Below are 22,891 nucleotides of genomic sequence, written 5' to 3'. Positions count from 1 at the left end.
ACACAGTATTACAGTATGCCAGTTCTGACTAGTACTTCTAAGTATTTTAGTCGCTAGGCATGCTTGCTCTTCAATAAATAAGGTGCCCACAGAACTACATGTTCCTATTCAAGAAAAGTCCCCCCTTCTTTGACAATTTCATATACTTCCTGAGTCATGTGACATATTTTAGTCTTCTACCAAAACAAAATAATAAATAACAAAAAGCAACTATAAAAACATCAGTGGTTCAACAAAAGGAGAGAGAAAAAAAAAAGGGTAAACAAACATGATCGCTGCTGCTGTTTAAATAAGTGTGTGTCAGTGGACATGGTACATGTGTTGTAAATCTAACATGGCAGTTCATCGGTGTGTGAAGCTTCTGTTGGCTCCACTGCACAAGCTCTGCAGCCTGAAGGCACAGGTACGTCTGCGCTCCAGCTTCACGAGTATTTGGACCACGGAGGCATGTTTCTATCTGCGACGACAAGAGCCGACACTTCTGATTGGATGGCAGTTATGTGCTGTGAATGTTTCAGGACACCCCCCCCCCCCCCTATTTATTTATTTAAAAATAAATTAAGACTTGTCATCTTCAGTGCAGCTCTAAGACCATCAGAAGTTCTACAAAGAGCAGCACAAATGGATCCACAGCTACAACTATGTACAGCTTTAACTTTTGTATGAAAGACGTTTTTCATTTGAATACACGAGCAGCCTTCAGCTCAGTACCAGCGTTACCATCTTTTACTGGCTTGGAAACCAGAACACTGCTGGGGCTCTTCACGCCTCCGTTTGCTCTGGAAGAATGCGTCTGCTCTCTTCCCATACATAAAAGAAACAGATCTCCACGTGGCCTTACCAGGATCAGTCACAACAGTTAATCTAACGTGAAGCTGCTTTTTTGTGTGTGTGTGTACGACTGGACAGAGGAGAGCCGCTCAGGCACTTTGGTCAACAACCAATGTAGCGGTACCTAATGTGGACAAAGTCTTGCATCTACGAACCTTTCACTAAAAACTGGACGGTAGGGTTTATGTCACAGTAGCCTGCTGTTGCACATACGTGCTAAAATGTTTTGACTTTTTGTGGCTCTACACACTGGAAATCTAAAATGAACTCAAGTTCCAGGCTAGTCCCCGCTTGTGAATTTGGTCAAACTATTTACAGAACTGAACAGTATTGGCGATATTACAGAGTCGTGGTGAAACCCCTCTACTTCCCTCCATACATTCGCTCGATGTCGGACAGGTAGTGGTTCTTCAGCTCTTTCCTCTTCAGCTTGAACGCGTCTGTGACGAGACCAGTCTCCGGAGTCCACGGCTCTGGGCTCAGATGGACTTTAACTGGAATCTCAAACCGTTGGAGTTTAACTACATGGTCAAGCAGAGGAAGAAAACCTTCATGATGAGCAAATTTAAAAATCACAACATCTGGACAACAGAGATATTTAAACAAACGGTCTAGTTGAAGATGCAAGTAATCAGAGTCGGCTCTTACTTTTAGCAGCAACATCTTTAATCTCTCGCAGAACCTCTTTTTCCATCTCGGGGTGAGTGCAGAGGTCCTCCCATTGTCTCTCGATGCCTTTGCTCTTAGCCAGCTCCGTCAGCTTTTTCTGGTTGGGAACTATGAAGCTGATCACATAGTTCTGATCGCTGTAGAAACAGGAGGAAGGTTTAACAAAATTAAAATCAGCAAATTTGCAGTAGAAACATTTACAATTGTTTAATTCATGTGGTGAAGATTTGGTGCAATGGATAGAAAACGTCTATCAACGTGCAGTTGATACAGAATTCAAAACACGTTTCATCCAAGGAATGCACATCGCTCAGCACCGTGCACGTTTTAAACAGACTCCGTGTGATCTGTTCACCGTATATGCTGGGGATCAGTCTACGACCAGATCAAATTTTAACTCAATATCTACATTATTATCCATTTTTTCAATTATTATCTAGGATAAAAATTAAGAAAACTACATGCAAAAATCTTCTGTTGATTTATTTTATTAACAGGCCTTTTATTGTACAGGTACTCAAAATGGAAATAAAAGCCAGACTTTGAATATTTCAAACAAAGGAGGAAAAAAAAAAAAAAAGTGCTTCCAGATAATTTTTTGCTTTGGATCTGTTTGGATGAAAGACCTAGAATTGATGAAGATGATGATTGATGTGCATCTGTTCCTCTTTCCTGTTCCGTTAAGTGCTCTGAGATGACTTCTGTTGTGACTTGGCACTATATAAATAAACTGAACGGGTTTCATCCCAACAGAAAATGTATCGTAACTCGAGAACACCGGAGTCTGATGACGGTTACCGTTTTCCACGCCGCACATTTTCCTTCACACTCCTGCAGGACCTTTGTTTATGCAAACAAATTATCTTCTGTCCACATGTTGTTTGAATAAGATTATGATAGTAAAAGGGAGGTATTGTTCTCGGATGGCACACGAGTTCTTACAAAATTGCAGTAAAAGCAAACGCAGCCTTGTTGGCTCTATACACAGATGTGTCACCGTTTCGTTGGTGTCCGTGTCCTTGATGGCGTTCACTGCATTTGGAACTGTGTGGCCTGTCTCATTGTAATTCAGAGCAACTTACTCACCTGTTGGCGTATGCGCAGATGTTGTCTACGAGCGTGCAGTTTTTCAGAGCTGACTCGACTTTACCCAGAGACACGTAATCTCCGGCCTGCAGCTTGACCAGGTCTTTTTTCCGATCTACATGGGACAATAAGAGCACCTGGTTATCAGATGGGCCGTACAGTTTGTGCAGAAACTACAAGCAGTGTGTGTTTTGGAAACACTGGATTAGCACCGAGTTGGAACGAATATACACACCCACAATTTGTAGACAGCCATCCGGATAGACCTCCCCTATATCACCGGTGCAGAACCACCTCTGTCCCTTCTCGTCCACAAAAAAGTCTTGCTCGTTACTTTCGCGCCTGTAGTAACCCATGGTGACATTGGGACCGCCTATCAGGATCTCCCCTCTAGGATTCGGCTCGTCTTGGCACGTGTAGCCACCTGAGTGACGCACGGATTAAATATCACACATTTTTACCTCACAATTAGGAAACATCTTCTGCGCTGCTCAACATGTTTTTACACGCTTACCCTCAGCCCAGTCCCTGAGTCGGACCTCACAGCAAATCAGAGGAGCTCCAACACGACCGGTGCTGAAATCTGTAACTGTACGATCAGACAGGGAGCGTCATTTTACCGTCTCATCAAACCCTTTTCATGACAGTCACATCCTTCGGGTTTATCCATTTAAACATGCACACATAAAAAAGGGCGTGTATATAAAACTAAAATATGTAAACAAATAAAAACACTCCATAGTTACCCTAACTACTTGTTAGTCACTAAAGTGAGCATTCATGAAAGAAAATTATTCCAGTTACGTGAAAATTTATCCCAATTTAGTTTCATAAACACATCCAGCCTTTATCAACGTTCCTTCAAAAGTCCCTTTCAGGAAGTTTTTTTGGCTTTTTGCTTAGACACACAAAAATAATCTTCCTGCTATTGTGAAGCCAAACAATCCCGGCTTTGCTTTGACATCTGCTAGATGAAGGCAACTTCATCACTAAGACAACAAAAAACAACTTTTCAGAATCAGTTTTTGACGAGTTCATTGCTGACTTCTAGACGAACAACTCGTGTTTTAAAAAAATCAACACACCTTCAGTGATGGTGCCGGCTCCACAGGTTTCTGTGAGGCCGTAGCCCTGACCCACAGGGCAGCAGAAACACACATTCATGAACCTCTGAGTGGCCGAGGACAAGGGGGCTCCACCGGACAACATCATCCGCACCCGTCCACCCAGAAGTTTCTTCACTTTCTTGAACAACAAGCTGCCAAAAAATAAATACATCCGATTACAGACTGATTTTAGGGCAATCTAAAAATGATATGCTAATAAAGGAAGCACTAAAGGAGGAAAAAAAAAACAAAGCAGGTTTCTTACAAATTACAGAGCGGTGCGTCAAAGCCCCTCTTGACTTGCTCCAGTTTATATTTGTAGCCCAATGTAAACAGCGTCCTCTGAATGTAGCCCATTTCCTGCACTTTGCTCATCACATTCTTGTTGATTCGATCCATAATTTCCTTTTTAAAAAAGAGAAAAACGGTTTATTTTAATTTAAAAGAAAAAAATAAATGAGTAGAAACTCCAAATTAAGCAAGAAGGGGAAAAAAACTGATCCAATAAAAGGATGGACTCTTACTGGCACAGCTGCCATCAGGGTGGGTCTGAGCACAGAGCAGTCTCCTTTACTTCCCTTTTTTATTTTAGTGGACTAAGGGGAACAGAAGCAGAAAAACTGATTCATGCAGTGATAACGCCATGAGTAATCCAACACAAACAACGTGTACAAATACGAGCAGTTACAGATGAATAATTACAGTCAGATATAATGTTACAGTCATGGTTCTTACTTGGTCTGACAGTGTCTGAGGGGATGAGTAACCAATCCGGCAGCCGTGTGTGACACAAGAGATTTCAGCCGTCATTTCCAGAACATGAGCCAGGGGCAAATAGGCGATGTAAGTGTCTTTAGGTCTGTCAAAACACAATGAGAGAGACGGGGGGTGGGGGGAATTAAGGCCACCAGTTACCACAGGTTTTCTATACACACCAACTACAAGTTGAAAGCTACTCTAACGTCACGCTGAGTTGAAAAATGTCATCTCCAAGGCAAAGTGCATTTCAGCTACAAATTCAGTAGATTTTTTAAAATCCATGTACTCATGAAACTTACCCCAGTTGAGGGATTCGTTCACACTGGCCTGTCATCCCTCCAATGAGGTTACTGTGAACTATCATGACTCCTTTGGGCCTGCCTGTGGAACCACTGGTGTACATCACCACAGCCAGATCAGAAGGCTGGGGCTTCACAATTGGCCTTTCCACTGCGAGACAAAGCAGCTGTTGTATGGTACTGCATGTGTGAGGGTTGTTTTTACCACCCTCGGATTTGCTTAAAAAGCACACCCCCATAGTAATTCAGACATATACGCACTGTTCTCCTGCAGTGAGCCCAGCTCTTGCACAGCCTCCATGCTGTGGATGGACAGTTCTGCTGGGTAGCCTTCTGTGTTCATTTTCTTCTGGTCTACGTAGATCACGTGCTTCAGTTTGGTGATCGTTGGCAGCACTTTCTGCACAGAAAACCAGACAGACAGGTTCACAACACAGACCTTAACCTTGTGTGAAGCTACTATGCTACTGCCAGGCTGTGAATTTTTTTGCTTTGAAATCACACTGAATTAATCTGTTTGTGTGTCCCATCAACATTACAGAAACTCCCTGCAAAAACCAGGCCAAACTTTGTTGGGGGTATTCTATGCAGAACTGTTGACATCGAGATACAGACTTTAATCAGATGTTGATTAAAGTTAATCCAACGTGTTGGAAACTCTGCATTCACGCTACAATCACCCATCCATGGACACACAGCATCCTAATCAGTGAATGCTGAGAAGTGATGAAATTAAGTGCTGAAGTCGTTTCAGTGTTGAAACGTTTTAAAACGGTGCGTTTAAAATGAAAAACAAATTAATGTCGCGCCTGAAAACATTTCCATGATTACTGAAGTCGTTCTTTCTTTCAGGCATAAGTACACATTCCTCTCCAGTTATGACATTTTTGGTCAGTCTCAGATGAATAGCTCATGATGTACTTAATTAGACACACGTTTTCATGAGAAAAGCCTGATCACTGCTTCTTTTCATTGGTATGGGGGGCGGGTAGAGATCAACTCACTTTCAGTTTGGTCTCAAGCAGCTCAACACTGGTAACCAGATGAGAAACTCCTGTCTCGTTCAGACCATATGCAATCGCGTCTTCTCCCAGTGTGGCGTAGAAAGTCACCACTGCAACCATTACAGAAAACTTCAGATTGGGAACATTATTAGTGCGTTCATTTACCGAACATGCTGTTTGTACTTACAGGGGAAGTTGCGCCTGAAGCACGCCAGGGCTGTGATCATCCACTCTGCTCTGGTTTCACAGAAGATTGCAATGGTGCTTTTGGGCTGCTGCCCCAAAGCTGCCAGTCCACTGCCAAAACTACTCACTATGGAGTCCATTTCATCATAGGACAACCAACTGTAGTCTCCCATGATGAGCTACAACCAGAAATATCTATTTCAGCATGATAGTTTGGTTATTATCATTCATTAAAAAAAAAAAAAAAAGGATGAACCTTCTTACCTTTTTAAAAACTTTGCCATTGGGCTGAATCTCGTTCTCTTCGCTCAGTACCTCCCGGGTGCCAAGACAATGATCTGGTCCGAAACACCGCACAGCATGGCTGAACAGTTTATCCAGTGTATCTATGCCTGGGAACTCTTCTGTTGCCAGGGAGTCAAAGTGGTCCACAGAGCGGTATGGACCCTCCGGGCTCCCGGAGGTGGAGCGGGCTTTTACACGCTTGGACAGAGATTTCTTCTGGCCAGCTCCAGTGATGAAATACCAAGGTAGGAAGGAGAGGACGGAGTACAGCCATATCAAAAAGTGGACTGGCAGGAGGAGGACAGACTGGAGTGTAGAGTCTAACTGCGCACCCATGCTCGCCTCTGAATGTGCAGCAGTCGAAGTCTGGCAAGCCTCGTTTTTCTTAAACCAAAGATTTCTGAGCGCAGTTGTTTTTGAGAATAATCACAGCAGACTGTTTTTCTAAGGGTCACACAGCTGTCTTGTGAAAAATATTTGGTCCAAAGTCCCCGCTGAGTCAGCTAAAGTCGAGATAAAGACAAAAACAACAGGAAAATGGTACAAGTTAAAAAAATATGTGTTTTTTTTTAAACAGTGGTTTCAAAAAGGTAGCTGAAAGACGAACCAACTTTGTCTGACGACAGACTTCACATTTAAAAAAAAAAAAAAATACAGAACTCGTAATAGTTTGTTCCTTAAAACTTAAAAGTGAAATACCAACAACAAGCTGTATCTGAAAAGTACTACAGCCAATCCTACCTGGAGCCCTACTATATACTGTTGATACTACACTCAGTCACATCACTTACCTCCTCCTTGCTCTGCCCCAGTCTCAGTAACTCAATCGGCTTTCAGCGTTTGATTAAATCAACAGCTTACTGAGTGAATCATTCATTCAACATTTTTGTTTAAACACCCGTCTTTCCAGCTACAAAAAGAGCAGGTCATCTAAAAGGTCACCAAGGACCGAAGCGGTGGAGACATGCCCCCTCTGAGCAGACTGACCACTATCCAATGATCACGGCCGCTGTGATAGAGATGCAGACAACCAATGACGACACTCCCGAGGCTCACCCCACTCTGTGGCCAGTGAAAGGCCACTTTAGGGCAAGCTCAGCCTGTCAATGAGGAGGAGGAGGAGGAAGAAGAGCGGGGTTTATAACGGTCCGATAAATGTCTGGATTCTAAGCGAACGAGTGCGTCTGCAACACAGGAACAGGAATGCAAACATGTAAATGTATACATTACAGCTCTCAAATAGGATGTGGAATATCTGAGTATTTTAGAATGTGATCACTGCGGTCAATCCAAATTCAAGATGGTGAGAATGTGTTCAGTTTCACAAATATTGAGACCAGGCCTCCGTTGCAAAAGAGATCCATGATCTGCCTGGTTAAATAAAAAGGTTAGTAAAGTGGTATTAGCTTTCACAACATCTTAAATAAAACTAGAGCAGCAGATCTCTCTGACCGGGCCTCCCTTATCCTGATTGCACCATTCTTCAGAAAATGATTCACATCAGGATTACCAGGTCAAAGCTCTCTCAGTATTTTAGGAAAAAAAAAAAAAAAACCTTGTGCAACGACATTAAATGATGACGCACGCGTGTGCAACAAACCGACTGTCCTTACAACAGAGCATCCGCAAACATTCAAATACCCACATCGTGTGGTTCACAGGAAGTGACCGGTCTCCAACAGAACAATCCAGACGGTTACTCAGCTAACGCAACAGACGCACGTGCATGGATGAGCCATTTCCATGGCAACAATAAGTGTCCGCTTTAAGGCGGATATGGTACAAATCGTATAATTTAAACGTTTTAAACCAAGAGTAACCAGGCTTGTGGTTGTTTTTTTTTTTTTTTTTTACCATCCACTTTTAAAACTATTATAGTCGCCATTAGGAGAATTAAAAAAAAAAAAAAAAAAGATGACGGCGGCGGAAATTCCCGCCGTTAAAACGAGAAGAAACAAGATGTCGTTGGTCTAACAATGATAACAGCGGGGACCGCGGCAGGCGGGTGATGACACAAAAGCCGCCTCAGCTGGTTCCGTTCGAATAACGCACGAGGATGCGCGCGGATTCAACCTGTTCACTGGTCCAAACAAATTAACTCACACACGGTGAAACCACCGGATAAAGGCAGAAATGAGATTAAAGTTTTAGCTAGAGAACGATACCCCCGCTTAACTCTGCGAACCTCGTTACATTCTTACCTTGAGCGAAGGAAAACACAGTCAGTCTGTCGTGCCTCGTATCAGAAATGACCGAAAGTTACCTTTTCACTGAGGTCTAGGAACCCGGAACTATTACGTCATGTGAGTCCATATTTCTCAGCCAATAAGAAGCCGAGGTGGATTTGGCCCCCTTTTTTTTCCTACTACGTCAGCATGACAACAGGAAGTGAGTGATGCCTTTTTTTTTAAATGAAAATCTTTATTAAAAGTAAAACATTACAACGACAGTTATCAACATATGGAACATGAGAAAACAAACTTTGTGTATGATTTATGGGATATTTCCCTAAGAATATTATCAAATTTATGATCTGTCTGGTTTTTTTTGCTTTTGACATGATGGGACTCCAAACAGTACATTGCTCCAGAAGTGAGTCTGTCCCTGGGATGTCTCTCTTGGTTATGCTTACTATTCTTAAAAAATACATTCTAATTTAGTTTTGTTTAATTACAAAAAAATCTGGTGTTTGATGGTCTGACAATATTGCTCTGTTCATCCTAAAGATCCAGTCCCCCGGCACAAACAGAGTAATGTTGTGTATGCTGTTCAGTGTCAGGAGGGCCGTGATCAGTCTTAAATCGGGGAAACAAAACAGCCACTGGCCAAAAGGATGGACCAGCACAGAAGATCAACATCATCAGGCCAGGACTCTGCGGTCTACACACATCTCCAGGCCAGCGGTCACTCTTTCAGGGATGAAGATGTTCACATCCTGGACAGAGAGGAACGATGGTTTGAGAGAGGAGTAAAGGAGGCCATCTTTGTGAAGAGAACCCGTCCATCATTAAACAGGGGTGGAGGCCTCCATGTTTAATGCTGTTATTGCTAGTATCGCTCAGCCCCCTGTGAATAGCAAGCAGCCATCAGTGTACCAAAGATCAAGTGTTAGGCTGATGGTCCTTCTTGATCATGTGAACAGCTAGTTCTGGATGTCAACAACAAACTGGTTGATCCACTGTGTGGAGGTGCTATTTATAAGACTGAGCTGAATACAGCTCCTCAGAATGAAGAAGCCTTTTGGATGAAAGATGAAACGTTTCTACAATTTTTTTTTTTGTTTATTGAACCTGTCCAGAGGACCTGACTTTAAATTTTTTGGATTAAAAGTGGGCTTTTATTTTTTTTTATAAATTTATACATGAACACTTCAATAAAGTTTGTTTCAATGTTAGTGTACAAGGCCAATATGTCTAAAAAAATTGCTGTACTTGTGTAAACGATACATTTCCAGATAAACATCCACCTCAAATGTACATCAGTTTCGCCCTCTAGAGGTCGAAAAGGAAAAAGTACATCTTTTTTGAAAGAACTGCAGAAAAAGCATTATACAAACTGATTATAATCTCCAGATTTACTATTCTTAGTGAATTAAAATCAAATAAAATAACACTGACCTTGGTGTGCCAATGCCAGTATTTTCAAAATGAATATTTTTATATATATATATATATATATATATATATACACCAAGTGCTCCAATGACCACTGGGTCTCCTGACGCTTTGACTCTCCATAACTTGTGTATTTCCTCTTTCAGCCCTTGGTATGTCTCCAGCGTCTTGTGCTTCTTCTCCCTGATGTTTACACTCGCATGGGATTGCTACATCTATCACCGATGTACAAACAGTAAAACAATGATAAATATCATTATATGGTCAAATAAAAAAGCGCTTCAGTGCCATTGGTTTCCCTAAACAAATTCTGATTGTATACCGTGTGCAACAGGTTCATACTATGACCTCAGTAAGAAACACCATAAAACCAAGAGGATCATGGATGTTGCCCTGTAGGGATGAGCATTTCATGAGAAACGTGCTTTCCTCATTCTGACCATATCACACATAGGGGGCAGTGTTATCAAGAGATTGACATTATGAGTGGCTGATGTAAACTGAAACCCTCAAAACACATGGAAGAATGAGAAAGCAGGTTTATTAAAGGGAGCTCCCCTCCACTGGGAAAGTTTTCAAGCATGTTCTACAGCAAAGATTCAACTTTCCCACAAAATAACAACTACTGCTGGTTAGATAATATAAACAGCTAATAAGTTCAGTAAACGAGGACATAACTGTAAACAGATTAATCATATTATATTTGTTCATTTATGACTAATGTTTTAAATGTTTTGTCTAAAAAAGTCTAGTCTGGTAAAGAAAGAACAGACTGCATTAATCACCTCCAAGTTAGATGATGTAACTTCTTATTTTGTCATCTGCCATAATAAACTTGCCTGCCTTTATTCAAATTCTAGATCGTTAGCTTCTTTGTAAAAGTTCACACTCGAGAATACTGCGAAAAGGAGATCATGCCTGTACCGTAGAGCACCACATCAAGTGTGCTCCCTCTACCGAGATTTAAAAAAGCAGCTAAAAAGACACGTTTATTTTCTCAGGTTTTTATTTGATGCTAAAGGTACTCACTGGAATGCATGAATTCAAACATAAAAAGGTTATGCTGGACACATGGTGCAGTTTGAAATGGACTAGAACAGTATTTTTTTTCCAGAGATACTGACATGCAATTTAAAGCAAAGCTTAAAAAAAAAATCTTCATTCAGAGCTTTATAAATCTTTAAATGAAGGTGTGAAAATGTGGAAACTTGAATCATGGGATTGACACATTAGTCTGTGCAGGTAAACAAACTTGGTGGCATTGGACAAAAGTAGGATCTTGGAGATGTTTAGGTGTTAATATAAGAGTGAATCTGCTGTTAAATGCAAAATAAAATAACAGAAGAAAGAAAGAAAGAAAACTGTCGAGACTAATTAAGGAGAATCAAGCTGGGTGTTGGAGTACTATTATGATAGACCTTGGCATTAAACACAAACTTCTGCTACACCGGTAAGATTAATATTTCAACATTAATTGTTGGACTTCTTATTTCCATACGGCTCATAAATGGACGTCATCATTGCTGACCCATTTCAACTGTTTCCATAGGTAAACAAACTCATATGGGCTCTGGTCACAAATTTCACTTACATCTTTTTAACCATATTAAGTTTAATATAAGAACAAAAAAATGTTGTGCTAATATTTTAACTTGGTTTCATATCCATCTTTTTGATTTAAATGGATTTTAATGTTTTTATTTTTATGGCTGTTCCAAAAGCATTCATCACCTTTATGAGTGCACCTGCTGCACAGTGGCAGGAATGAGGAACCATGGAGATATTCTGGGTTTAATTTGTGTCAAATTATATATATATATATATATATATATATATATATATATATATATATATATATATATATATATATATATATGTATGTATATATACATATTATTAAATTATTAGCCACACACGTCATTGTACAGTGTTATCACCGCCCCCGCGGCCTGTCTTTGTGCTCAAATCATTCGCGCGGTAGGACCGTTGGCCCCACGTGTCACTGAGCAGCAGCACAAAAACACAACGGCCGCCCTGCTGCAGCTGCGCGTGCTACAAATACAACGCAGCACATGGTGGTAGCGTCTGGGAGCTGCGCGCGACGACGGACATCATCGGGTTTTTAAACTCCTAGCTTGTTTTAGCTCTTCACGCGCTCAGGTGGGTTAAAGTTTACTTTAAGCTACAAGCTCCGACGTTATCGCTGCACACGGAAAGCTGTGTGAGGAGACACAACTGCGACTCGGACGGGACTTTTTAGACTTGTCTCCCACGTCAAAAGAAACATGTCGACTGGTACAAAACAAGCTAAAAGCTGCCCCATCCCAACCCGGGTCCTCACCCTGAAGGACTGGTCACAACTGCCGGATTGTTACAGCCAGACTCCCGGGGGGACTCTCTTCTCCACCACGCCTGGAGGTAAAACGATCGTTGCCGTCTTATTTTATTTATTGGAGGGGAAAATAAACATTTTGGTTAGGTTTACTCGACTCCTAACAAAAATTCGAGGGGCTACTCGCAAAACGGTGAAATCTCCAAGATAAACTCTCGCGAGAACTTGCGAACAATACCATTTGTACAGTAAAGGCACGAAGCAGGAACTAGTTTGGCTCTGGTTTAGGAATGAATCCAACCAAGAACATGGCAGAACTAAAGAAAACCCAAAGTTGGATCCTCTTTGTGTGCTTCTACAGACTTCTTAAGATCTACAGTAAAAGTTTACAGTTTTAGAGGCAGCTGTGTTCTGTTTGGTCACGTGTTTTGCATTTATATATTTAAAAAAAATGCATTTTAATTTGACCCTGAAACAACTTTTGTTCCCACAATACGGTCGTTTTGGCCTTAAACATCCTGTTTGGAGACAAAAGCAGCTAGCTCGTGACTTTAGAGGAGGCTGTACATGTCTATCATTACAGCAGCCTGATTGGCCTCTGCCTGGATGGTGGGGTTGGAGGCTGTCCTATCTTGAGTTTGAGGAACACTGAAGAACTTTATGTACAAATTTGATGGGGGAGGAGGAGGGGGGGTATTTATTTTGCTTCTAAAGTGGATTGCACAGGAAGTGCCAGTGCTGGGTTTTTACATGCATTCAACCACATGCACAGCTTGGGTTAATGGTGTGTTTTACTGGAGGAACCCCACCTTTTTTTATATAACCATTATACATTGCACTCTAGCCTCGTTACAAGACTCACTCCTGTCTGCTCATCCCCTTCTTTGTCCTGGACAAACCCAGCTGTTACATAAGATGTTTTTTCACAGCGGAGCTGATTCTGTACATAACAGTTCAAATTCCAGTCGAGAAGACTATAAGCAACAGACCACTCCTAACTCGTGTCCTGTTGCACGTCGTCACAGCAAGGCTTTTATAGGCTTGATTGCATGTGGCCCTGGTTGAATTGATGACGGCTTGAAAACATGTCAACATGTTTTTAAATCTAGAGCTGGAGTTGTTGTTTTATTTTTTAAACAAACTAGTACGGTAGTCAGGTGACGGCTGCAGGGTTTAAAAAAAGTCATCTTAACGAGCATGAGCATGCTGCCAGAGTCTCAAACCTCCACAGGAGTTATCATTTAAAACCAAGACTAAATCTTTGCATCTATTTGTAGAGATGCAGTTTAAGTTGAGCTTTAGTTTTAATTTCTGTTTTTGCTTTTGGAGGTGTTTACTCCACATTAAAAGCATCACACGTTCTTAATTTTTCCTATGAAACGCAGGTACTCGCATCATCTACGACAGAAAGTTTCTGCTGGATTGCCGAAACTCCCCTCTTGCCCGGACACCCCCGTGCTGCCTGCCTCAGATCCCTGGGGTAACGGTACCGGCCACACACCCCATGGGGAAACTGCAGGACCTCAAAGAGGAGGCAGAAGAGGAGGAGAAGGAGATCACAGGTGATTTCTTTAATGCTTCTTAAGTGGAGAACAAATGAGAGGTCTGTGCGAAAGTAAAAACAAAACAAAATGTAAATAAAAAGTATTTTAGATTGGAGTCAGTTTTTCCCAACTACTTTTGAATTTGCGATTATTATCAAATAAATGTTTTTTTTTAAATCCTCCATGACTTATTTTGCTTCTAGCAGTTAAACATTTCTTGCAGTGACAGCAGTCATGTGTTTTATTGCTTTAGAGATTATGATTTCTTAAGTGTGGTACTTTTAAAACTAGGCCACCCATTACTGATTACTGATCAGTATACATACCGGTACTGTTGTCTGCTCAATTTTAACTTTAGATAAATCCGTTTAAGCAATTCTGCCTCTGCGTTGCTGACTTACTTGTACAGTAGTCCCTCGCTGCTTTGCGGTTCGACTTTCGCAGACTCTTTCACTGTTTTTCAAAATAAGATTGGACATGACACACAATTGGCTGATTGATGGATGAGCCACACGATTGGCATGGATAGTTTTATTTAAAATAAAATTTAAAAATTATTTAGCACCTGTTGCACTTGTGTGCAGCCCACGGGTGCAGGGATCATGACATGCTCATTTATTAGAGTTTAGAAACATTATTTAAAACACCTTAATTGATAAATAAAATAAAAAAAATATGGATAGATGGATATTAGATAATATTTATTTTATTGTCATTCACATCACATGAGGTGGAATGAAACTATGTACATAGGGTCCCAGTTATGTCCAACAAAAATACAAATTGTAAAGAAAAACGGTAAGATCTGAGACATGAACTAAGAAATACTACATTCACAAAACTAAGAATACACTAATGGTACAAAAACAATGTACCAAAATAACAGCAGCACACATTATATACACACACACACAAAACTACTACTTGTACTTAGGCCTGTTGCAATAAACAATAAGTCAATTAATCCCATGATAAATGAAAATTATCAACCTCATTTTCATTTATTGGCTTTATCCTTTCTTCATGTCTCTCTCTCTCTACTGAGGACACTGGATGACAAAAGGCTCAACTCCAGTGCTCTTCACTGACCCCTTCTTTTCACTGTAAAATTCATCTTAACAATCCAAAATTGTGTTGTTGTTTTTTTTTTTAATCGTTAAAAGCAGCTAAGCTACGAGCTAAGCTAACAGGCTGACTTCGGGGGGGAAAAAAACTGTTGTCGAAGCGCTAAAATTCATGTTTGAAACCCGTGCCTTTGTGTAAAAAGTTGTTTTCTCTGCAAAAAGAAGCTGAGAACTTGTTTACTGATTTTATTTTTTATTAAAAGCTTTGTGTGAAAAATGCCATGCTAAAGAGCTCAAATCACACAAGCGTCCGACATTTTCAGAACAGAAAAAAAAGGAAAGACAGCCCATGTCGCGTCAAAGGGCCTCCCTCCCATTTTTCTTACTCGCTGCTCGCTCCTTCACTAGCCATCCTTCGGTTCAGTTTTATACTACCATCCGGTGGTCAAAAAAGGTACTACATGCAAAACAAATTAAACATTTCTTCTTAAATTTGACAATAATAACGATTTATTGCCAAATTTCAATCAATATCATCTATCAAAATAATTTCGGAGACGGTCGCCCAGCAAAATTTTATCGTTGCAGGTCTACTTGTACTACTCTTCCTACTTCAGTTTTCACTTATCACAGGGGGCTGAGAATGGAAACCCTTTGATAAACAAGGGACTACTGTATTTGTTATGGGCTTCTTTAAAGATGACGACTTCCTGGGATTATAATCCAGTGATTTAAAGGTTTTTGTGTATAAATTCATCAGCGCAGCCCCCTCCTTGAACAAGAAGCTTGGAATAGTCAGTTTGTCTTGTAAGTCTGTTGGTAAACACGGCGTGTTGTACGTCTCCCAGATGAGGACTCTCTTTCTGTGGTCACTTGGGGTGTGGTCGTGTTGGAGAGTTTATAGTCAAATGTTGCCATTTTTAGTCTAACTTGCTTTATTTTTTTTCCTGTCTTGTTTTTTTTCCTACAGATGACAGCCAGTTTGAGATGGACATCTGAGCACCAGTATTGCCTCCTGTGGAGAGTTATTTGTTTAAAAAGCCTTAAGTCATAAATGACTAATGCATTACATATAAAGCTTTTTTTTTTTCACCTTTTTTTATAAAAAAAAAAAAAATAATGCGAGGAACTGAAACGTAAAAATAATTAAACCAGGGTGTTTTTTTTCACTCTGTAAGGAAAGTGTTAAAACAACAAAAAGGGTATTAATTGTTACATCGGGTTGATTGGTTGTTCAACTATTTCATAGCAGCTGTGAGACGAGTAGGAAGTCTAATTTGAGTTGCCTTTTTTATCTTTTGTAAATAAGAAACTTGTCATGCAGCCAATATTTTAAGTTGAGGAAGATTACATTAAGACATGTAGAAAAGGGCGTAGAACGTTTTCTGTTCCCCCAGAAACAGGGAGTGAAACTTTAATTATGATGGGTAGAGGTTGGGTTCCTACTGAAAATCAGCTCTTGCTTTGTTTTGTATGGAGAGAGCGACGAGGTGTGAACGTTTCAAATAAAGATTGTGAACCGTCAGGTGTTGTCTTTTTATTTCCATCCCATCAGTTTTTAGTAATTTTGCGTTTCAGAAATCCACAGCGTGAGTCCTACATGTGTCTTCACTTAGTATTTCTATCACCGCTACCATTAAAGCAGGCGATGATGTAATTGGTGCTAGCAGGTCTTGTATGCATAAAATGTGTCCTGTTCTCGGATGTTAAAACAGGATTATCTTTATTTATTTATTCACACAATCTTAATTCTTGTAAAAGCATGGTTCAGTTTTACTTTTACAGTAGAGCTTGGTTCAGTTTTACTTTATTTACAGTAGAGCTTGGAGTGAATGTTTCATTGTGTTCATTTTACTCGTGACTTGACGATTAATGAATTAGTGTTCTGACAGATTTCCAGTCAGACGGGCTGAATCGGCTCATCTGTTGACTTTAAGCAGTGAAGCTAGACGAGTTACTGCCTAATTCAAGTGATTTATCACTTTTATCTTGATGCAGCATTCAGTTTTAAATGTTAGTCCTATAAATTTCATGTACAGTAAGTTTTTAAAAAGATACAACAGAAACAACTTCTGCTCTTCTATTAACCCTCATCTGTTTTAATTATTTTTTTGATAGGGAACACAAAACGTAATAAACACACCAGGAGGATTAAACCACAATTAGAAGATCTTTAGACCACTCATCTACAGGTGCTGGTCATAAAATTAGAATATCATGAAAAAGTTTTTCAGTAATTCCATTCAAAAAGTGAAACTTGTATATTATATTCATTCATTACACACAGACTGATATATTTCAAATGTTTGTCTTTTAATGTTGATGATTATAACTGAACAAACTTTTAGAAATGTTGGCCAACTGAAAAGTATGAACATGAAAAGTATGAACATGAAAAGTATGAGCATGTACAGCATCAGTACTTAGTTGAGGCTTCTTTTGTCTGGATTACTACAACAATGCGGTGTGACATGGAGTGGATCAGTCTGTGGCACTGCTCAGGTGTTATGAGCCCAGGTTGCTCTGATAGTGGCCTTCAGCTCTTATGAATTATTGGGTCTGGTGCATCACATCTTCCTCTTCACAATACTCCATATATTTTCTATGGGGTTAAGGTCAGGCGAGTTTGCTGGCCAGTTAAGAACAGGGATACCATGGTCCTTAAACCAGGTACTGGTAGCTTTGGCACTGTGTGCAGGTGCCAAGTCCTGTTGGTAAATGAAATCTGCATCTCCATAAAGTTGGTCAGCAGCAAGAAGCAGGAAGTCTCTAAAACTTCCTGGTAGACGGATGCGTTGATCTTGGACCACAGAAAACACAGTGGACCAACACCAGCAGATGACATGGCACCCTAAACCATCAATGACTGGAAACTTGACACTGGACCTCAAGCAACGTGGATTCTGTGCCTCTCCTCTCTTCCTCCAGACTCTGGGACATTGATTTCCAAAGGAAATATAAAATCGACTTTCATCAGAGAACATAACTTTGGACCACTCAGCTGCAGTCTCAGGCAAGACACTTCTGATGCTGTCTCTTGTACAAAAGTGGCTTGACACAAGGAATGCAACAGCTGAAACCCATGTCTTGCATACATCTGTGCATGGTGGTTCTTGAAGCACTGACTCCAGATGCAGTCCACTTTTTGTGAATCTCCCCCACATTTTGGAATGGGTTTTGTTTCACCATCCTCTCCAGGTGCAGTTATCTCTATTGCTTGTACACTTTTTTCTTTCTACCACATCGTTTCCTTCCCTTCACTTCTCTATTAATGTGCTTGGACACAGAGCTCTGTGAACAGCCAGCCTCTTTAGCAATGATCGTTTGTGTCTTGCCCTCCTTGTGCAAGGTGTCAATGATTGTCTTTTGGACAACTGTCAAGTCAGCAGTCTTCCACATGATTGTGTAGCTACAGAACTAGACTGAGACCATTTCAAGGCCTTTGCAGGTGTTTTGAGTTAATTATCTGATTAGACTGTGGCACCAGGTGTCTTCAATATTGAACCTTTTCACAACATTCTAATTTTCTGAGATACTGAATTTGGGGTTTTCATTACTTGTCGGTTATAATCATCAACATTAAAATACATAAACATTTGATATGCAGTAGTCTGTGTGTAATGGATGAATATAATGTATAAGTTTCACTTTTTGAACGGAATTACTGAACTAAATGAAGTTTTTCATGATATTCTAATTTTATGACCAGCACTTGTTTGCTGTTTTATCTCTCCGTGTATCAGCAGGGTCGCGGCCGCGGCTGCTCGCTCGTTCCAGATCTGTAGATCACTGACAGCAGGGGAAGGCCAGGTCTTCCAAGAATGCTGGCAGCTGCACGCTGCGCTCCACACATAGCAAAACCACATCGTCTCATTGGGCAGGAGGACTTATCTTTGTCCAGACGTGCAGCTCCAATTTCAAATTCGAATCATCTGTGGCCTATGTGTTTATTTCAGATTGTGGATTGTAAAGATATTTACGTCGAGGTTCGTCTCGAGCAGGTTCGATGAGCTGTTCTGCGCCCCACGTGTGGCTTCATGATGTAGGTCAGGCTTACGCTGCTGTTCCCGTCCCCAAGGCCTCACAAGCAAGAAACTGCCTCTTCATTCAACACGATCCACCTCTTAAGGTTTAAATCAAGTCAGTGTGTGCAACTATTTCTGAAGATGATGGTTTGTGTCCAGCAGCATAATGTAAGGTTATAAAAGAAAACTTCAGGGTTAAAGGTCACTGCTATCTGTGCTGTTTATGTACAAAAATAGGGAAAAGAAGGTGCCCGGTAACTGATGAGCAACACGTGACTGGCCTGTGTTTCCACGGATTTCCCTTGTACTTGTCACAAAGGCCAAAAACTCCACGTGCATGCGTATAAAAAGCCCAAATTTAATCACTGGCATGCACGTCAAAGAGAATATTTTATTAACAAATGCACATTTAGCGATGTAGCACCACATGTCGTCTATGAATATAAACACAGATTTAATGTCTGCGTTGCAACATTTATCACAAAGACACTTTCTGAGAGTTTCAACAAAATGCATTCAGACATTCTTGAAGTATTTTGCTAACGCACGAACAGGTAATGCAAACGTTCGATTTAAGAGTTTCAGCAAGTTTCAGTGGAGCTTGGAATATGTGTTGGAGACGAGCATCGGCTACTACCACACACAGTTTCAGCCGTGTCTCTGTGAAATCAACCAAGTTATAGCCAAATTTCTATAAGCTAAGCTTGGTTAGCTGTGGTGACCATTTTTAAAGATAATGACTTCAAAATTTAATCACGTGTATAGGTAGACCTAATGGTCCTTTCCTAAAAGCTTTGTTAAAATCCATCCATTGTTTCATGAGATATTTTGCTAACAGACAACGTTGATCCCAATAGATATTTACTTGTCTTAAATAGAAACAGTACTCAAATCAGTTTGTGCTCAGAAAATTTGTTGGGGAATACTCTAAGCTACGTCCACACCAAAACTTAGCTCAACTTCTGTAAAACTGACTGAGTTATAGTCATTTTAGTGTTTACCAAGGTGGGGTAGCTGTGGCAGCCATTTTGAGATGTTCAACTTCAAAATTTAATCAGCTGCAGAAACCTATTATTGGATTATATTCTGAAAGTTTCATTAAAGTCCGTCCTCAGGTTCATGAGATATTTTGCTAACAGACAAACACGCATACAAACGCGTTAAAGCCTGCCTATTGGCAGCAGGTAATAAAACGGATCGAGCAGAACCATACATTTAACTTCACTGCAGTATGTTTGTGGATAACTGACACCAAAACAAAGTGTTGATCTAAACAGATTTTCTATAATTAACTGACACAGTTTTTAATTTTTTTTTTTTGTTTTATTGTGAAACCATGTATTCATGTGAAGAATTCTTCATTGCAGCAGCTGTAACACTCGAGTGGGAGTGGGTCTAAATAGGGTGTCGCTTACTGAGCATGTGACAGTGAAACACGAGCTTGTTTGAAAGTCACTGGAGCAAATCACCGAATTATGATCCAACAATACTAATTTATTACCAAACATTGTGCTAGTAAAATCCAGATTACGTAATCCCTCATTGTTTCTCAGTTTGAATCGTGTACAGACGTGAAGTGTTGTGGAAACTCTTTCGTCGCAGATGACACGTCTTGCTTAAAATGAACCCCGTCAACTCATGCGAGCCCCATCGGAGGCCAAAGACAGGCCGAGGCTCTATTTTAGTTCCCAGCTGAAGCCCAGGGAGCACATGCTCGGGGTAAACATCGTCAGGGTAACAATCTAAATACGCAGCCTGCTTCCAGGTATCCATCAGCTTGGAAATGGATGGTGGGGGTGTCAACATGTGATTCTATAGATGAACACGCTTCACGTTGGGCACATGCTGGAGACGCAGCCAAAAGTCTTTCAGCGTGAGTTCATGAGTAACAAAGCAGCTCATGAAATAACTCGATCCCTCGATTTCTGCTGCACTTTGACACCAAACCTGAGACACAAGCAGCTCTTAACGTCATGGACTTCTAGTATTTGAGTACACTCTATCATTAGAGTAATATTAGCCAGTACTTGGAAAGAGAAACATTAAAACATTTTGGCATTACGTTTTATTGACTCTTTTCTTTTTTCCTCTCTCTCTCTGAAAACAGTCTCTGTTCTGCCTCATCTGACTACTGGTGTATTGTTTTCCTCCAGGCCAGACATTGTGCTGTATTTATATAGAAAGAAAAAAAAAACTTTTTGGAAATTTGCCACACTTTTGAGTTTTAAGTTTCATCCCAATTCACACACAGGCATGAATGTGCACATTGTTGTGCAATATGTTGCAACATCATCCAGTTATGCTGTATATAGTTACACGGATTGTTTAATTTACATTCTACTTTTAGTGTTTTTTTTTACTGTTTTTAATGCCCTCTGACATATTGCTGAACTTATTACGATGAGACTTTTATTCCATCTGCGGTGGCTGTGGCTCAGTAGCGTCGAAATGCACACAGAGGCTCAAAGATTCATTCAGCTAAGTCACTGCAGAGCTGAACGTTCTCAGATTTATTTTAAAAAGGCAAACATCTAACAACTTCTTATGATAGACTGCAGCTGGGAGCTTCTTTTAGCAGCATTAAACATTTGTTTGACAACATTAGATTGTCGGATTCTCTGATGAAAATAAAAACGGTTAGGCTGTTCAGGACCAGACCAGGGCAAGGCAAAGCTCACAGAACGTCAGTGTTCCTGTCCACAGGGAAGCTGGTTTTAAGAGGGCTGCTGACCAAGGAAGAAGCTCCAAGTTTTAGGAGTCAAAGAGATGCTTTCTAACCTAAGAAGGCTGCCTTCAGTCAAGCACGGTGGCGGTAGTTTAATGGCATGGTCCCTTGCACAAATTGACTGCATTGGTGAAGAGGGAGGACCACTTTCAAATTGTTCATCTCAAATCAGCAGCTAGACAGTTAAAAGTTGGGCACAGTTGGATGTTCGTACAGGATGATGAACCTGAACACATCAAAGCTGGTTTCTGATCCTAACATCGAGCTTCTGGAATGGTCCCAACTTCCTGGTGGGGGTGTGTGTTTATCTTTGAGCCTGTGTGTATCAGAGAAACTCTACAATAAATTCAAACTTGTCCTCCCAGTTCTGTAAAAACAACAAAACAACTAGGCCTGTCACAATAAACAATAAATCAATTGATCGCATAATAAAAATAAAATTATCAACCTCGTTTTCATTTATCAGCTCTATGGTTTATTCAATTCACTTTATTTATATAGCACCAAATCACAACAAAGTTGTCTCAGGGCACTTTACAGGAACATTCACATAAAAGCTAATTAGTAAAGTTCTCTATCTAAGGAATCCAGCAGACAAGTTCGTTGCAGTCTCCCATCCTGAGCAAGCACAGTGGCAACAGTAGAAAGGAAAAACTGTTTTAAAAGGAAGAAACCTCCAGCAGAACCAGGCTCAGGACAAGCGGCCATCTGCTTTGACCGGCTGGTTGAGAGGACAGGAAGGAGAGACAGACGAACACAGACTGGTAGGTCCAGGTGTATCTGAAAGACCAAAACACATGTTAAGGATAGAAAAATAATTACAAATACAAAACAGGTAGAGCAGAGTAAGTAAAGACAGTAGCAGAGTGAAAAGTGTGGTCAGTTGTCCTCCAGCAGTCTAAGCCTATAGCAGCATAACTAAGGGACAGCTCAGGAAACCCAAGCCGACCCTAACTATAGGATTTATCAAAAAGGAAAGTCTTAAGCCTAGTTTTAAAACTGGATAATGTGTCAGCCTCACGGACAGAGATTGGAAGTTGGTTCCACAAGAGAGGAGCCTGAAAACTGAAGGATCTGCCTCCCATTCTGTTTTTGTAAATTCTAGGAACCACAAGTAAACCTGCAGCCTGAGAGCGAAGTGCTCTGTTTGGAAAATATAGAACAATAAGATCTGTAATATAAGATGGAGCTAGGTTGTTGAGAGCTTTGTAGGCTAGAAGTAAGATTTTGAATTCTATTCTGGATTTGACAGGGAGCCAATGGAGAGAAACTAAAACTGGATATATATGATCTCTCCTACTAACTCCAGTTAAGACTCTGGCAGCAGCATTTTGGATCAACTGGAGATGTTTTAAAGAAGTA

The 22,891-nt window shown here is 40.5% G+C and overlaps 2 protein-coding genes across 2 annotated transcripts; one reads left to right on the top strand and one right to left on the bottom strand.

Moving 5' to 3' along the window:
- Window positions 1-685: 685 nt before the first annotated feature.
- acsl4a (acyl-CoA synthetase long chain family member 4a) lies at window positions 686-8,490 on the bottom strand. Its single transcript, XM_037675983.1, has 15 exons — window positions 8,427-8,490; window positions 6,205-6,728; window positions 5,942-6,119; window positions 5,755-5,864; window positions 5,012-5,150; window positions 4,751-4,901; window positions 4,428-4,551; window positions 4,217-4,288; window positions 3,958-4,097; window positions 3,672-3,844; window positions 3,101-3,175; window positions 2,822-3,010; window positions 2,587-2,701; window positions 1,480-1,637; window positions 686-1,352 (listed from the first exon to the last, which is right to left on the bottom strand). Exons 2-15 carry the CDS (start codon window positions 6,559-6,561, stop codon window positions 1,195-1,197), a joined length of 2,139 nt encoding a protein of 712 aa, XP_037531911.1. The 5' UTR covers window positions 6,562-6,728; window positions 8,427-8,490; the 3' UTR covers window positions 686-1,194.
- A 3,349-nt stretch (window positions 8,491-11,839) lies between these two features.
- Window positions 11,840-16,304, top strand: eif4ebp3l (eukaryotic translation initiation factor 4E binding protein 3, like). Its single transcript, XM_037675982.1, has 3 exons — window positions 11,840-12,257; window positions 13,557-13,733; window positions 15,750-16,304. Exons 1-3 carry the CDS (start codon window positions 12,125-12,127, stop codon window positions 15,776-15,778), a joined length of 339 nt encoding a protein of 112 aa, XP_037531910.1. The 5' UTR covers window positions 11,840-12,124; the 3' UTR covers window positions 15,779-16,304.
- The last annotated feature ends 6,587 nt before the right edge of the window (window positions 16,305-22,891 follow it).

The sequence above is a fragment of the Nematolebias whitei genome, chromosome 4 (assembly GCF_014905685.2).
Source record: "Nematolebias whitei isolate Nwh7 chromosome 4, NemWhi1, whole genome shotgun sequence".
In the NCBI taxonomy this organism is placed as follows: domain Eukaryota; kingdom Metazoa; phylum Chordata; class Actinopteri; order Cyprinodontiformes; family Rivulidae; genus Nematolebias; species Nematolebias whitei.
Note: the sequence above shows the minus strand (reverse complement) of the source record. Positions and strands in the feature narration are given on the sequence as shown.